The 15,318-nt window shown below is 43.2% G+C and overlaps 1 protein-coding gene across 2 annotated transcripts in view; it reads left to right on the forward strand.

The window, feature by feature from the left end:
• Positions 1-15,318, forward strand: part of ADGRL3 (adhesion G protein-coupled receptor L3) — a 481,237-nt gene that overhangs the window by 421,207 nt on the left and 44,712 nt on the right. For both annotated transcript variants that reach the window (XM_058838032.1, XM_058838033.1), the window contains 4 exons: positions 5,159-5,368; positions 5,718-5,938; positions 12,717-12,783; positions 14,189-14,280. In XM_058838032.1, coding sequence (XP_058694015.1) covers positions 5,159-5,368; positions 5,718-5,938; positions 12,717-12,783; positions 14,189-14,280 — 590 coding nt within the window. The remainder of the gene's footprint in view (positions 1-5,158; positions 5,369-5,717; positions 5,939-12,716; positions 12,784-14,188; positions 14,281-15,318) is intronic.

Consider the following 15,318-nt stretch of genomic DNA (forward strand, 5'->3'; position numbering starts at 1 on the left):
CTGTGACACATGGTGAGGTCTGTGCCCATTTCTCTGTGCACACCTGCCCCCATACAGCTTTATTCTGGCCACAGGGGTTTCCAGGATTTAGAATGGCTGCTGCTTCTGGCAGTTGCTAGAGGGCTGTTGCATTTTGGTGACAAGTTTAAGGGAGAGTTCTGCTAGGAGGCCTTCATCTTGCTGAGGAAGGCAGAAATAGAGGAAGATGGTCTGTGTTGCCCATGCAGAATATGAAGGCAGCTTGGTGGACTAAGGCAAGGAGAGAAAAGGTGACTAAACCACCTTGTAGGAATGCTCAGGGTTCTCAGCCTTATTGTGAATGGCCAAAGGTAGAAGACAGTAATGTTGTACATGGGCCTCACGTGGGAATTTTGCTCTCTTTATGGGTTAGGACCTGATGGTGTCAATGACGGCAGTGATTTGCAGAGCCCAGAGCGGATGCGTACCAGGTCCATGGGTGTTCACTGGGGAGCACAGCTGCCTGCCTCTCTTGGTGCATCCTTAGGAAAGATGGAGAGGATGGATGCTAAAGCAAAGGGATCCCCCAGCTCACATTCCTCTTGGCCACAGGAAGGGAAAAGCTCCCTTAAAGATTTTCATGCCTTCATAGCCACAGCCAGTGATGCCTTCAGCCAGCTCGGATGCACTTCAGGAATCCTTGGGGTTTCCTCCCAGTCCATGTAACCCATCTGGTGCTTTTGACACATCTACAAAACCATCTGCCTCTTCAGTAGCACTTTGCACATAGCCACAGAGCATTACAGCCAGGTCATAGCAGTAAATCCTCTCTCACCACCAGAGACAGGGGAAAAAGGGTAGAGGGACCCCACACGGCCCCAAAGAGCTACAAATACAAGAAGCAGCATCAGCAATGCACAGAAGTTCAAACCTGTCCCACTTGGGTCTCTGCCCAGCCCAGCACTCTGCCAGCTCCCACCAGGCACCGAGCGATCATATTTGAGCTGGTTGATGACACTGTGTTTATATTTACTGCTTGCTTATTCTTCCACCCCCAAAGATATTACTTCTTCCATTCCTGGAGGGACAGATTAGGCAAAGGAATGTGTCCTTTGCTTCTGGCAGCTGGGTTTGGCTGCTGTTTTCTTCTGCTGATGTTTTTAATAAGGGAGGAAATGGCTGTTCATCTCAGGGAGAGCCATTCTATCGTAAGCTGACATTCCCTGGGATTTGTTTTTATTAGCTCAGCTCTGGTGTACAGGCACTGCCAGAGCTGCTCATTGATTTTCCCAGCCTGGATAATATCGGGGCTGCCTGTGCATCCTGCTGTGGTTGCTACCAATGCTCCTGTAGCTCCTCCTGTGCAAATCCCTGTCAGCACTCTCCTCCTACTGCTCTTGGTTCCACTGGAACAAAACCAGGTCTTTATTCCAAAGCCAGAGACATCTCCTTTCACTGGGCTTTGGGTTGGGTTCATACCTAAATCATAAATGTAAAACATACTTTCTATAGAAACCCTGTCCCTGAAGTGTATTATTTTTTGGTTGGCTTTTTTTTAATTACTCAGTAAGTTGTTCCTGTACTAAAAATAATCTGTGTGTCAACTTATTCTGTGAAGTGAGTGTAGCATAGTGGTAACAAAACTCGGTGTCTTGCATGCTGTGCCATGTAGCACCCATCTGGAGAGCCATGGTGCATTTGGGCAAGGAGTTGTTTGGTTGATGCTGTTGGGAAATTGTCTCTTGGACTGACATCTGGTATTTCTCATGGGCTCTTCTGGTTGCCCAAGTATTTGGGAAGATCACTGAGGAGCAAGAGATGACTGTTGATACATTGGTGGTCTCAGATATATGTTGCATGTTTTAAAGACCCTAGGGCTTTCATTGTGCTGGAAAGATATCCCTAGGGATCTTCTGGGAACAGCAGATCCCAGAGGGTCGTGATCAGTGGCACAGAGTCCAGCTGGACCTGAGCAGGGTGGTTGGACCAGTCACCCCACTGGTGGTCCCTTCCAGCCTTCACCATGCTGTGATTCAGTGGTTAGTGTGTACATCCAAGCTGTTTTATCCTCAGTCGAGGAGTTTTGGACAGTGCCAGACAGGGTAAAAAGAAGATTTGCTCTTCTTGCATTTTTCTGTGGCTAAGAAACCAGCTTGAAGACTGAGACCTACATACAAAATCTTGGTGTGCCCTTTATTGTACATAACCCTGGAGCTGCATATAGCAGCTGTGTAAACCAGGTTATGCTGCTCCTTGTTTGTTACACAGCAATCAGGTGATGGCAAGGAAAAGCTCATGGCATTGGGAGAGGTTGCCACTATTGTTCCTTTTCCCATATTATTCTGATTGCTGTAAAGTGCAGTAATTTACAAGTTTCAGTCTCCAGCAAAAGGCAAGTTGCCTTTTGTTGTACTTGCTGGTGTACAAGCTCTGGATGTGCCTGCCTCAGGGCAGCAGTTGGCACTGCCGTGGGAACGATGCCAGTGCTTAGCAAGTCTTCCCTGATCCACTAGCTCTGCAGTAGCACCTGAAATTGGGCATCCCAAACAGGCTGGAGTGTATCCAGCCTTTAAAATTCAGCTCACTTCTTCTCTCGGACTTTACTAGAAAAGCTACAAATTCATATTTCTTTTCCCCCTGAGGTTTTTTTAAATTGCTCTTGTTCCCAGTTTATTGTTATTATTCCTTTCTGTTTGTTCTTCTGTGAGTTTGTTGAGGTTGGGGAGGGAGTTTGTAATTATGGAGAAGTTGTTTTTATGGTTGTTTCCCAGCGCTCCGGGGATGAGTGTTATGTACATAAAATCAGTATTATCTTTACGATTAATATTAAAAAGAAAAGCAGTAAGAGTGATAATAATAATAATAATACAGCAATGAAGCATGTTTCTTGCTAAGCATGGTGAGTTTCTTGGGCAAGCAGCCCTTCCCTGAAGAAGACAAAGAACCTAGATGGTAGGATCCCTCTCCAAGAGCAAAAACACCTATAATTCCTGCATCATATCTTAAATTCAGCAGAACTGTGGTATTGTGATAAGAGGTGCAAGAGCTGTGAGACTTATCTCACCTAGGGGAAGAAGCCCTTGGAGAATTTTCCCTGCTCTATGCTAAATTAGTGTTGGTATGGATGAATATGGCCACATCTGGGTGGGGTGCATGGGCCACAGTCTGCCTGGTTTCTTTTGCCCTGTATCCACCTGCATCAGCTGCCTAGTCCTGTTGCCCAGCCCAAGAGCTCTTGGTCCATTCATACTGGCAAGCCAGTCTAACCAGATTGTTCAGGGGGATGTTCTCCTGCCATTCCCCTGCAGCCTCAGAGAAAAGAAAGAATGATTTGCAAGGTGCAAGGTTTGCATTAACATTTTTCCGCAGAGTTAAGAAGGATGGATGAGCTGGAATGACACTGAGATAAAGCAATGCGCAGCTGCCAGGGAAATGATGTGCTTCATCTTGTCAGGTTTCTGGGCGCTGCTGGATGAGCTGGCTGGAATAGGCATTTCTGTCATGAGCCGCAGAAAGCACACAATGATTTCTTGTCTCCGTGTTGGACTTGTGACCTCTAGTTCCTTAGGTACTGGAAATAGTTGGGAAGAGATGCAAGGGGGTTTGGGCAAAGAAGCCCTCCATCTCTCCACCTCTAAGTCTTCCTGGAGAAAAAACTTCCAGCATGGAAGGGATGGAGCAGAGAATCACTCCCCATTTTTCATTATAATGTGATGCCTGTCACTCATGCTGGTAAAGCCAAAGACCTGAAAGGCTTGAGATGTTTTTTGTGGGTGCCGACATAGCAGAGTGTATTGGGAAAGGCCTGACATTTGATGTGGCTTTATCATTGGCAAGCAGGCAAAGAAAATGGATAAATTAATCACCTTTTCCATCTGTCATAAGCTTTTATCCCATGGAGAGAAAAATGTTTCCACTTTGCCCTGGCTTTCTGAAGTGTGACACTTGTATTTGCCAGCCTACATAATGCCCAAGTCATCAAAATGCCAGAAATGGTGGAGAATGTGATTATCATTTATAACACAACCTGGTGCACCGCAGAGCTGGGCTTCAAGCTGCTCTGGTCTCGGTGAAATGCCCCCAGAGATTTCCAGCCAGTCTTTTTCCCAGCTCATTGACTCTAACCACTTACACCCAAGCAGTCATCTCGTGACTCGCCGTGTATTTCTCGTGCGTTGGTTACATTTTGCTAGGTAACGATATCTATAGTTTCACTGCATCTGGTGGAAGCTTGGGGAGTTACGGGTGAGTTTTACAGCCTGAATAAGGAAGAAGGTGGTGGGATGCTCTCACCAGGAGGGTCTCATCATGTGCCTTCTCTTTCCATGAGGGACGTGCAGTGTAAACTCAGGAGCAATACAGCAGTGTTTTGGCAGCAGAGCCAAGTCTCACCTATCCTGCCTCTCACAAAACTTTGTTGCCTAGCTTTGCACTGGCTTTTTCTGCATGGCTTTGAAGTACATCTATGTTAAAAGTTTATCACAGGGAATCAGTCACTTTCCAGGCTGTCTTTAAAATCACTGTTTTGTTACAGTTTAAAAGCAAATTTGTGTTAAAAGATCTGTCTTTTTTTTTTCTGGGTAATGTTCTCGGGATCAATCTGACTTCCCTGGAGTTCTAAAATATAACTCCAGGGTTTGAAAAAGAAAAATCAAACTTCCTTTTTCCTTCCCCTGTGGGGAAAAAAAAAAAAAAAAAAGTAAGCAATCTCTTTCTTTCCAAAGCCTCCATGCTCATACATCTCTGAACATTTAAAGAGAGTCTTTTTTCACTGCTGGCAAATGGTTGTAATGGACTTGCAGTTGTTGGACATGATGTTGTTAGCATGAAATGCTTTTTTACACTCGAATCACTCTGTTCAATGGTTCTTTATACTGTGTGGCCAGGCACTCCTTTGCCATGCTTGTGCAAGATTGAGCCGCACGCAAGACTAGCCCTGATATCTCAGTATTTTCATCAACAGCATTATGTTTCTGCAGGGTTTTGGGATATGAGTCTGTTCAGGGCACCTGCACCTTGCAAGATGCCCTGGAGTCGGTGTTTCAGGTTGCAGCTTTCTTGCTGCAGGGTTCAAGTTTAGGTCCATTTAATGTTTTTGGTACTGGTGCCTTGTGCCACAGGCACCCTTACTCTGTGTCTGGGATGCATTAGAAGTCACGCATCGTGCAGCTGATGAGATTTTTTTTTGTTTTACCTTCAGCACACTGATGCAGTCCACGACCTGCTCCTGGACTTCATCACGTGGGTTGGCATCCTGCTTTCACTGGTCTGCCTCCTGATCTGCATCTTCACCTTCTGCTTCTTCCGTGGGCTGCAGAGTGACCGCAACACGATTCACAAGAACTTGTGCATCAGCCTCTTCGTGGCAGAGCTCCTCTTCCTCATTGGCATCAACCGGACTGACCAGCCGGTAAGAGGCAAAGCACTTTCTGCTTCTGTCACAGGCTCTTGTCAATAATGTGTGTGTTTAATAAGCAAGTTGTATAAATGAGCTTATACCTTGTACATCTTCATGTGTTTATTTGCCTGATTGTGTATGTGCCTACCTTTGTATATTTTAATATCATTTATATATGCAAATATGTGTGTATTTTAAAACAATTCGCACATTTTCCAAGTGAAAAAAAGTTCTTCCTTTGGAGAGGGAAGATAAGAACACCCTCATTTTTATGAAGCCTCCAAGTAAGAGTACTCCTGACTGGTGCATTAATTAATCATGGTACAAACAGCTTCCCTTGCTCTTTTCAATCCTCACACAGATTGCCTGTGCCGTCTTTGCTGCCCTCCTGCACTTCTTCTTCCTGGCAGCTTTCACCTGGATGTTCCTGGAGGGGGTGCAGCTCTACATCATGCTGGTGGAGGTTTTTGAGAGCGAGCACTCCCGGAGGAAGTATTTCTATTTGGTGGGGTACGGCATGCCTGCGCTGATTGTGGCCGTGTCGGCAGCGGTGGACTACCGGAGCTATGGCACAGACAAAGTGTGAGTGACCTTGGAATGGCTTGGACCTGCTCAGGAGAGATGGGAGCGGGGGCAACAAATGGATGTGAGGAGCCCAGAGGGTTTGTTCAGGCGGAGCTCAGCCAGGAGGCATGCCTTGCTTTATCTCTGCGTTTTTTGCAGGACAAATTCCTCACTATGAAATGATTTGCAAAGGTATTTTCTAGGGAAGCCAGTCACGGAAAATTTTGTCACATCATTGCATAAGATCAGCAGAGGTGACTGTCCCAAGTCTCAGTTTGGTACTATAGCAGCAAGATCCTCCTTGAACCAAAGAGTATTTCTTATTTGGATGAAGATACTGCTTTCTTCCTCTCTTTTAAAGTGTTCTATCAAACTAACAGAGCCTGCAGGCAAAATGGGTGGTGACTGTGGAGTACATTAGGCTCTTTGCAAATCAGAACAGCTATATCATTTATCATTATGAATATTCTTAAGTGTTTCCAACATTGCTGAATCTGGTATGAAAGCACAAGTTAGATTATCATGCAACACCGTCTAATGGAAAACAAGAGGAAAATTGAGCCTTTGATTCTCTTTGCCATCTTTGCTACAATAAGATTAACAATGTTTTCATTGACCTTTTTTTTTTTCTTCCCTTGTCAGTCTGCCTTTCCAGTCTCACTTTAACTGAGTTAAGGGCTCAATATGAAGGCATATATAGCAATGAGCCAGTGGTGGTTCTGAAGCTCTTTTTTAGCATAGATCGGGTGAGACCACGGCAGCATTTGATCTTATGTTAGGTTCAACTGCAGATTTTTTGCCTGAAACCTTACTAGGATATATGAACCTCTATTTCTTGAAAAAACAGATCTGTGGAGCAGTGGAGCTGCTCATGATCCATTACCATGCCAGCAGGCGGGCTTGGATCCCAGATGGATATTTGTGTTGTGTTCCTCCCATGAGTAGGAGAGCCGCGACCTGAATTTGTATAAATGTCACGCGTTGTGGAAAGGAAAGGAAATGGCCCACACAGATAAGGGTAGGAGGGTGTAAGTTTTTAAGGATCTCTACCAATTTATCCAAAGTAGTTTGACTGACTTTTACAGGCCTAGAGGGCAAAGAATAAGTAACACAACAGCTGATTGCCATTTTTGAAGATTTTCCATCAGTTGCCACCTGCTTTCTGCCCCAACAGGCTCTTGTATTTACTCCCCCTCTTGAGCATTATATAAGCACCTATTGAATCAGGTATGGAAACAGCTCGTCTTCTCCCTTTAGACAAATTTATTCTTAACTGTGGTGTTTCTATGGAGGACATATCTCTTCACAGTGGCCTACATCAGGCACTCAAAGATACTCCAACTGTCTGGAAAGTCAGTCCTGCACATCTGCTCCATGCTGGAGCCATGTCCTAACCTGTCCAGTTTTCAGTGTAGTATTTTGGGGCCACTTTCCACACTGTTCATCCTTTGGCTTTTGCAAATAGACCTTGGGCACCCAAATGTTTCCACGGCATGGAAGGTACAGGCAGAAAGTTTGGCTGAAATTCACTGAAGGCGAACACTTCGCTATCTTGGCATTGAAGAGGCAGCAGTCCTGTGTGTGTGCCAATAAAATATGTCTCCCTCCCCACAGCACGAAGTGATATTTTTAATGATTAAACATGTATATATAATATTTTGCAAATAAATATTTACAGAGATTTGCAAATCTAAAATATTTATTTATAATTTTTTATTCCAGAATGCACAATTTTATCACGTTCTCATAGAGGAAAATAAAAACCATACAATATGTTTTGTATAACTATCATGCTCCATCTGGTTGATGGATGATGATGTATTTTTCAGTATAATGTTATTAGAAGGGTAGAACTGATTAGAATTTGTAGTGAACTATATGCCAGGCATACATAATTTGATTGCAAGAAATTGCTTGGTTTTGCCAGGTTTTGTAAAACATCCTCTGGAATATATTACTTGCCTCCCTCCATTATTTACTGCATTTGTTTAAGCAGGACTTATGGAGCTGTTAGTGTTATTTGTTTTTTGCCTGGCAGTTGGTGCCACCATTCATACGTCTCAGAATGATTTGCTTAAACACGCAGTGTAGGGTTTCTTGATTTCATTTTACTTTCTAAATCCAACCCTCCTGTAACACATGCCTAGGTTACATAGCCAGGAACATACAGTTGTTCCTCCCTCTGTTGCTTTACTCATCATTTAGTGCTTGTGATTTTCTGAAGTGTCCCATGTCCTAGTTTTCATACTGGCATTTTGGAGTAGCTGCTCCATAAAGATATTCTTGTACACGTAATTATTTCAAGGATAGGGATTGATCCTTTTCCTACTTTGTTTTTTGTTTGCTTTAGAATAGTTCAAACCCCTTATATTAGGAGACTAATTTGGTTTTATGACTAAGTAGCAGCATAGTGATTCCCTTAAAAGATCATCCCATTCAGGCTAGCTCAACTGTCTTTGGTCCTTTCCCTCAGATAAATCAGAAATGTTGCATCTCACCTTATTCTGACTGTAACCTCTAAAGTAAAGATGAAAAGCAGGAAGCCCCACTGCAGACAGTGTGGTTCCCTCACATTCCCAAAAAGATTCTGGCAATGCTCTCATGAACTTCTAGGTGACCATTTCTTGCAGGCCATATCTTCAGCTGCTGGGTCTTAAATGGCCACAGCTGAAGTTTTGCTGCAAAAAAGATACTGGCATTGTAGTTAAAAAAAATAAGTTAAAAAGAATGATCATTTGCCTTATCCTGTGTGTTAGTCCAATCCATCCATCCCTTCGATGGATATGATGTCAAGGGTCACGGTGGGCAATGCTGCAAAATGAAAATGAAATAGTATAGAAAACAGTATTAGCGTTTGTAGTTAGTGTTTGAAAATAACTTGCATCTAAAATTCAGCAAAAGCTCAATTATGGCTTTAGTCTTTAAGAGGATTCATGCTAGGAGAGGGCCATCCCAAATCAGCAGCAAGAAGCTATTCCATATTTCCATACTTTGCTGGGTTTCATATCAAAGCCTCTTACAAATTGCAGAGGAAAGCAGCTATGCTTTGAGTGGTTCAATATATTTTAGAAAGCGCACTTGTTGGCATATTCATCCACTGGTGATCAAATCCATCATGGCAAGGATCTCTCTTTTGTTTCTCCCCCCCTTCTTCCCCCCTTTTGGAATGCTATAAAGCAGGATATACACGGTAAGCAATCCAGCTGTCAGAAAGCAAAATGAAAGCCCTGTGTATGTACACAGCCTCCGAGTCCATCAGCCAGGCGCCGACATTTCATGCATGTAAATGCTGCTCAGAAAATAGCTTCTAACAATGTGGTCTGTCTTGGGTGGCTCCACTGAACTTGTTTTATTTGCAGTGCTGCTGCCAGTATTTGGAGGAGGAAGCGTGAGCTATGTGGATGCTGAACTCCATTAAGCAGAACCTATATTGCACCCTTGAAAGGCATGTCTGGTGCATACATATGCCATTACTGCACCCTGACACGGAGGCTGTACAGCCACATGAAACAAACCGCTGAGCTCCCATGAACAACATGATATGTTTAGGGCTCTTCAAATTTTATGGTCCAATGGCAGCTAATGATTGTTTATTGGTTATATTTAATGCACACCAGGGATAGTTTAGTATTTGATTTCTCTTCATGCAGAAAATAGAGTAAACTCTTTGTAGTCTTTATTACTTGGGCAAAGCTTTAGGTGAATATTGCGAGTTGCCACTGTGGAAAAGGAGGAAATTAAAAAGTAAAGGAGAGCAGTGCCACGGAGCTTGTCACGAGAACTGAATGCATTGGGGTGACTCCTAGAAGAAGCAATGGGGTTTTGAGCAGTATTCTCTACATACACACATTTCCTGATAATCCTTTGCCTTGCACTGAGCCCTGAAGGAGCTCATTTGCTTAATGGCAGCGCAGCCTTAACTCCTAACGTGGCAAGTCCGTGCTCACAGCGCAGCTGCGCGTGGAGGGTCACAAGTAACTCAGCAGCCCAAGATTAGCAACTCTGGGAAGTGAGTTGCCTGATTGCTTCCTTGTTTTGAGGAGCTCATTTATGCAGCTCATTGTGCGTGTGGGTTTTTGTCTTCTAAGGCAAGAAAAGCTCAGTGTGGTACTTGTCTGATTAGCAATTTACAGCTCCACAACGCAATTGGCGGGATGCCTGTGTTTTGATGTTTTTGTCTTAATTTGCATTTTTAATGAGGTATGACTTAAGCAGGTTCAAAGTTTCATCTCTTCCTGATGACCACCAAAAACCTCAGCTTTTTTCTTAAGTCCCCCGAGGCTGAGTATCATACACGGTTTCATAGAAAGGCGAATTTTCTATTCAAACAAATAAAAAATGACATTGCATTCTTTGAAGTGTGCAGAGAGGCCTAAAAAAAAACCTCCTCTGTTTTTCACAAGCTGTGCTCCAGCTTAGGTGAAGCCATCTCTCCTAGGGCTCCTTTTGCTCCATGCCCGACCCCCACTTACCCTGATGACAGGACCTGGCTCCTCTGCAGTTTCTCATCCACAGCATCCATCCCTTGTCACTCAGTTGTTTTCTACAACTGAAGAGAATATATTTTAGGGGAGTGGAGTGGAAAATTTTGTTCTTTTTGCTGTCTGGAAAAGGAACCAGTTGCTTTGCTCTTCTTTGCTGAGCCTGGCACAGCTTTTTTGCTCATTTTGTATTTCAGCTTTCCCTGTTTTTCCCCATGTCCCAATTTATATACATTCAAAACCAGCTGCACCAGATGTGACTGTAGGGTGGTCACCATTCTTCAAAAAGTAAAGAGAATATTTCCTCTTCCCCAGACTTTCCAAGAGCCAGGTCACTCTTTATGCTGAAGGAAAACCAAGTTGATGGCGACTAAAATACAGTGTTCCCAACTCCTGGGTAGCAGGGGCTGGGGGTTGTTTAGAATGTTAAACTGTCAAAAAAAAAAGGTTCAAAATATTTTCATTAAAAAAATAAATCAAACCCCCACAACCCTCTGAGTCCTCTCCCACACACCAGCACTCATTATCAGTAGAAAAAAGTGATGGGGCTGCGTATTTTGTGATTTATATGCAGCAGCTGAGGCATAAGCACTAGTTACTCATTTTTCCTGAGGGGGATGGGGTAGGTATAAAGCCTGAAATGCCACGTAAATATGTGAGCTGCTGCTGTGCGGACATCCTTGCTTAGGAATGGGGGAGCACTTTTTACAGGGACTTCATTATCCTCAAAACCTCTATTCCTTTGTCAAATCTAGTTGCAATTGGGCGACATTTCAGATGTTTTTATTGGTGATACGCAGATGTCATGGTCGCATAAACCTTCTCCTATAGGGAATCAGACCCAAGTAGTTTTGAGTCACTCATGTTGTTCCATTACCAGCTGCATCTAAATCACCTTAAAGTTCAGCAGCCATGGAGGAAACAAGATTTACCAGCAATCGCTCTGAAAGCCTCTGTTTGCCCCTTGCATTGAGATTTTGATGCTATCACATGGAGATTCTGGATGAGCAGCTGCAGAGGCAGTTCAGGAATGACAGTCATGGAAGAGACAGTATTTTAATTTGTGACAAATAGCATTATGAGTGTGTGTGTATATATATCAATACCTCTCCAGCACTGATGAGACCTGAAATTTATATGGTCAGGGAGGGAAGTGGGAAGTTTTCTCTGCATATTTTAATTTATTCATATTTTGGCTTTTCCCAGTCACAGAGGTTGAGGGCATATTTTATTCTCTCGTCAGACATCTCCTGCTGATCATCTCTCCATGGGGCTGCTGCTGGCACAGGCCTTTCTGCCTGTTGCAAAGTCCATTGGAAGGGAAAAAATATTAGGCACATACACTAGAGCTGCCATTTGTGAGAACTGCTATCTCCACCACCATGATAAATTCATATATGCAGTTCCTGTCACTTGCCTAATCATGAAATTCCATCGGATGTTTAGTATAAGAGTGGTTTTATGCTCTCTCAGTCCTTTGTGTATAAACGGAGCTGTGATTTGCAGCATTGCAAAGACGACAAGATATTATTATTTTAAACATCGTGTGAAACTTTCTTGGAATTTACATTCGTCTGTCTTGTAACGAGTCACTTCCATTTTATCTTCCTGTCGCCTGGAATGAACTAGGAATGGAAATGTAATTTCCCAGGGGCTTTAAAAAATGTGGGGAGTATTAAATGCAGTTGAAATTAAGCGATTAATTATTTAGTTTTAGGCCATGAATCAACTTGTGATAGCGCAGACCATATGCAACCCTGGAAACATTAGTGGAAACAAAACACGCGGGAGGTTCAGGGAAATAAAACACTTTAAAGGGGAAGTTGCTGAACCTAATTAAACCTCAGCCTTCTGTTATCCAATTCATGCTTCCTATTTGCACCAAAGTTTCTCTGATGTACTTGCTGGAGAAATGTCATCTCGCTTGACAGCTGACAGACAGCTTGCATGGCATCAGAGCTGGAGAGCAAAGAGGAGCACGAAGCAAAGAAGCAGCTCTGTGGATGTTCATCAGACCCTTTCCTTAAAAACACCCATGGTTTAAGGAGTTTTCCCAACAGATGCAGAAAGCCTTAGCAAATAGGCCTTGTGCCATTTTCTCCCTGCTTCCTCTAGAGGTAATTATCTTACTCCATCAATAGCGCTGTCAGAAATTGGGCACATAATTCAGCATTTAAATGAACAAGCAATGTAATATTTCCTGTCTCCCACCGGCGTGTTTTGCAGCTCACATTCTTCTCTGTCAGTCGCTCACTCTTGATGTATGTCCTGGGTGCAGTCCTTGAATGCCTTCTTTCCCCTGTGTTTCATTACAGATGTTGGCTCCGACTTGACACCTACTTCATTTGGAGCTTTATAGGACCGGCGACCTTGATAATTATGGTAAGAACTCCTAATTAACTACTCCATCTCTCAGGTCAAGAAATAAAACTTTTTGCTGTCCCTTTTCTCTTTATCTTTAATTTACACAGATTAATTTGAGGAAGGCATGTTCTTCTTTGACCCCACCTGGCATAGCAATTAGACCCTCATTATGAGAGGCTCTTGGCATTGCAAAATACTTGATCAAAATGGACCAAGGAGCTTCAGAATGGGCATTTGCAGAGTTTGGTTTCTAGCACTGGACATTTAGAAGTGCCAAACTGTTTTGATGCCACTCACTGTTCACACCCTTTTTGATTTCCAGAGTTTTGCATTGATAATGAAAAGGGAAAAAAAAAAAAAAAACCAAAAAACTGAAATCTGGGAGGGGGGAATGAAAAAAAGTCCAAACTGGAAAAGAAGTTTGATGAGGGTTTTTCCTAACCAGCAGAAGCTGAAACTTGTGTGACTTCATGTTTAGCACATTGCCAGCGTATCGGCTAACACAGCAACAAGGTAGAGAACCCAACTTTAGAGACAGCTGGAGTTTTCTTATACTTTAATCACTACAATATGGCTTAAATAAACCATCCTTTGTTTTGACTAGACTACAGTTTGGCTACCACGGAAAACCAGGCACTCTCACTTCAATGCAGACATTGTCTCTGCTTCTTCTGCTTCTCCTGCAACTTGGGAGCCATTTCAGCAGCCTTCCACATCAGGAAGGGGGCCATACCACCAACTACAAGTCATGGGGTTTTTTTTTTTCCCTTAAGCAATTCATTCATAAAAAGATATCTTCCCTTTTTGATTATGTCTCAAATCCTAGACTGGGCTTTTGGGAAACTCCTTTCCAGGAATTGGCTGCCTTGTGGGCACTGAGGCATGGAAACACCATCCCATCTTTTACAGAACAAATCAAACTCTTTTTTCTTTTTGTTTTTCAACTTTGCATTGTGCTAAGCATCAGTTGTTATTTCCCTGCCCATCTGCCCCATTACAATGTGTTTAAAAGGTGTATTCACAGAAGAAGATGCTTTTTTGCTCCATTACAATGGGGCTGGCAAAGTAAGATGCTTGGAGTGACTTTTCATGACTGTACACCTCTCAGACACAGAAAAGCCCTTACAAGTATTTTTAATTTTCCATAATGCTGTTTTGAAGCACTACATTTGAGGTTAGAATTGGCCTTGTATCAGCAGTGCCACAGCTCTGGAAAGGTTTAGACCAGTCCTGTAATCTACAGGCCAGGTCACCTTATAAAATGCTTAGAAATTTTCTGTGATTCAGTAACTATAAAGCTGTATTGTGAGCTAATTTCTTACAGTAACCCATCTGTTACAGAGAAGGAGCTGACTTTTTCCCCATCATGTTGTGCTGTGTCACATAATCCTATTTTTTTTTTTTACTTCCCCCTCCATTGCAGCTTAATGTCATCTTCCTTGGGATTGCTCTCTATAAAATGTTTCATCATACTGCCATACTGAAACCCGAATCTGGATGTCTTGACAATATCAAGTAAGTGGTTTTTCTCTGCCTGTTTCTGTCTTTTGCTGTTTATTCCCTCATTCCTCTAAGGAGTGAAGCAGGGGAACCAGCTCTGCCAGCAGCAGTGCTAACCAGGGATGATAATACCTTGGGCTATGGCACTGCAGAGTGGTTTCTAAAAGATACCAAGTGGCTGATGATGAAGCACTATACTGGGATTTGGCTGCATTGTTGGCATTTTCCATTCAGTTTTGCATGAAGGAGGAAAAGTTACATTTTCTGTCCTTGAAGCAGGTAACCTTCTAGTCTATGTAAAGAAAATTGTGCCCAATAATTACCAGCTAATTATTGCAGTCTCTACAGGGAAGGTGTTGAAACTTGATTATTACTACTTCTGTGTGCTCTGAGGGCAGCTGCCTTACTCGTTTTCTGTTTCTTTTGGCCCCTGACAGATTCCATGACCCAAATTCTCCCCCAGAGTCTGATTGCTTTCAGCAAAGTTATCGAGGATTTACCTGGGGGTGCCCACATCAGCAGGTGGATGTGCTTGCCAGCCCAAGCATGTTCTGCCCTTGCACTGGGTTAACATCTGAGCCTGGGCATCTTAATGTCTAGCAAGCTGCTTCATTATATTGATAGAGTATTAGTCTCTGTCAGTGCCTGTTTATTCAACTACCTCTGGCTTTAATTACTCTCTTCAAAAACACAAGTGAGATTTCAGGTGCAGTGCATGATAAGATTAGGAGCCTGCTAATTAATAAAACCATCTAATGAGCTTCAGGAGGAGGAAATTGTTGGGAGTCAGCGCTTTACTGCTCATCCAGGAGAGGAGAGTGTGGTGCAACGCGGCTTGAAGTGGGTTCTCCTCTCTCTTTTGTGGTGGGAAAGGGAAAAGAGGCGTAAGGGGAGCTCGTTAGAAGATGTCTGAAATGTACAGTTGCAAGGCAGCTCTCAGCAAGGCTGTTGTGCTTACTGCTGAGCTGCTCTTGCAGATACAGCTTTAATTTAAACCAGGTCAGGCCCCCCTGAAAACATTCTTAGCCAGCAAGGCTTTTAGTGCCATTGGTG

Source organism: Poecile atricapillus, chromosome 4, assembly GCF_030490865.1.
Source record: "Poecile atricapillus isolate bPoeAtr1 chromosome 4, bPoeAtr1.hap1, whole genome shotgun sequence".
Lineage (NCBI taxonomy): Eukaryota > Metazoa > Chordata > Aves > Passeriformes > Paridae > Poecile > Poecile atricapillus.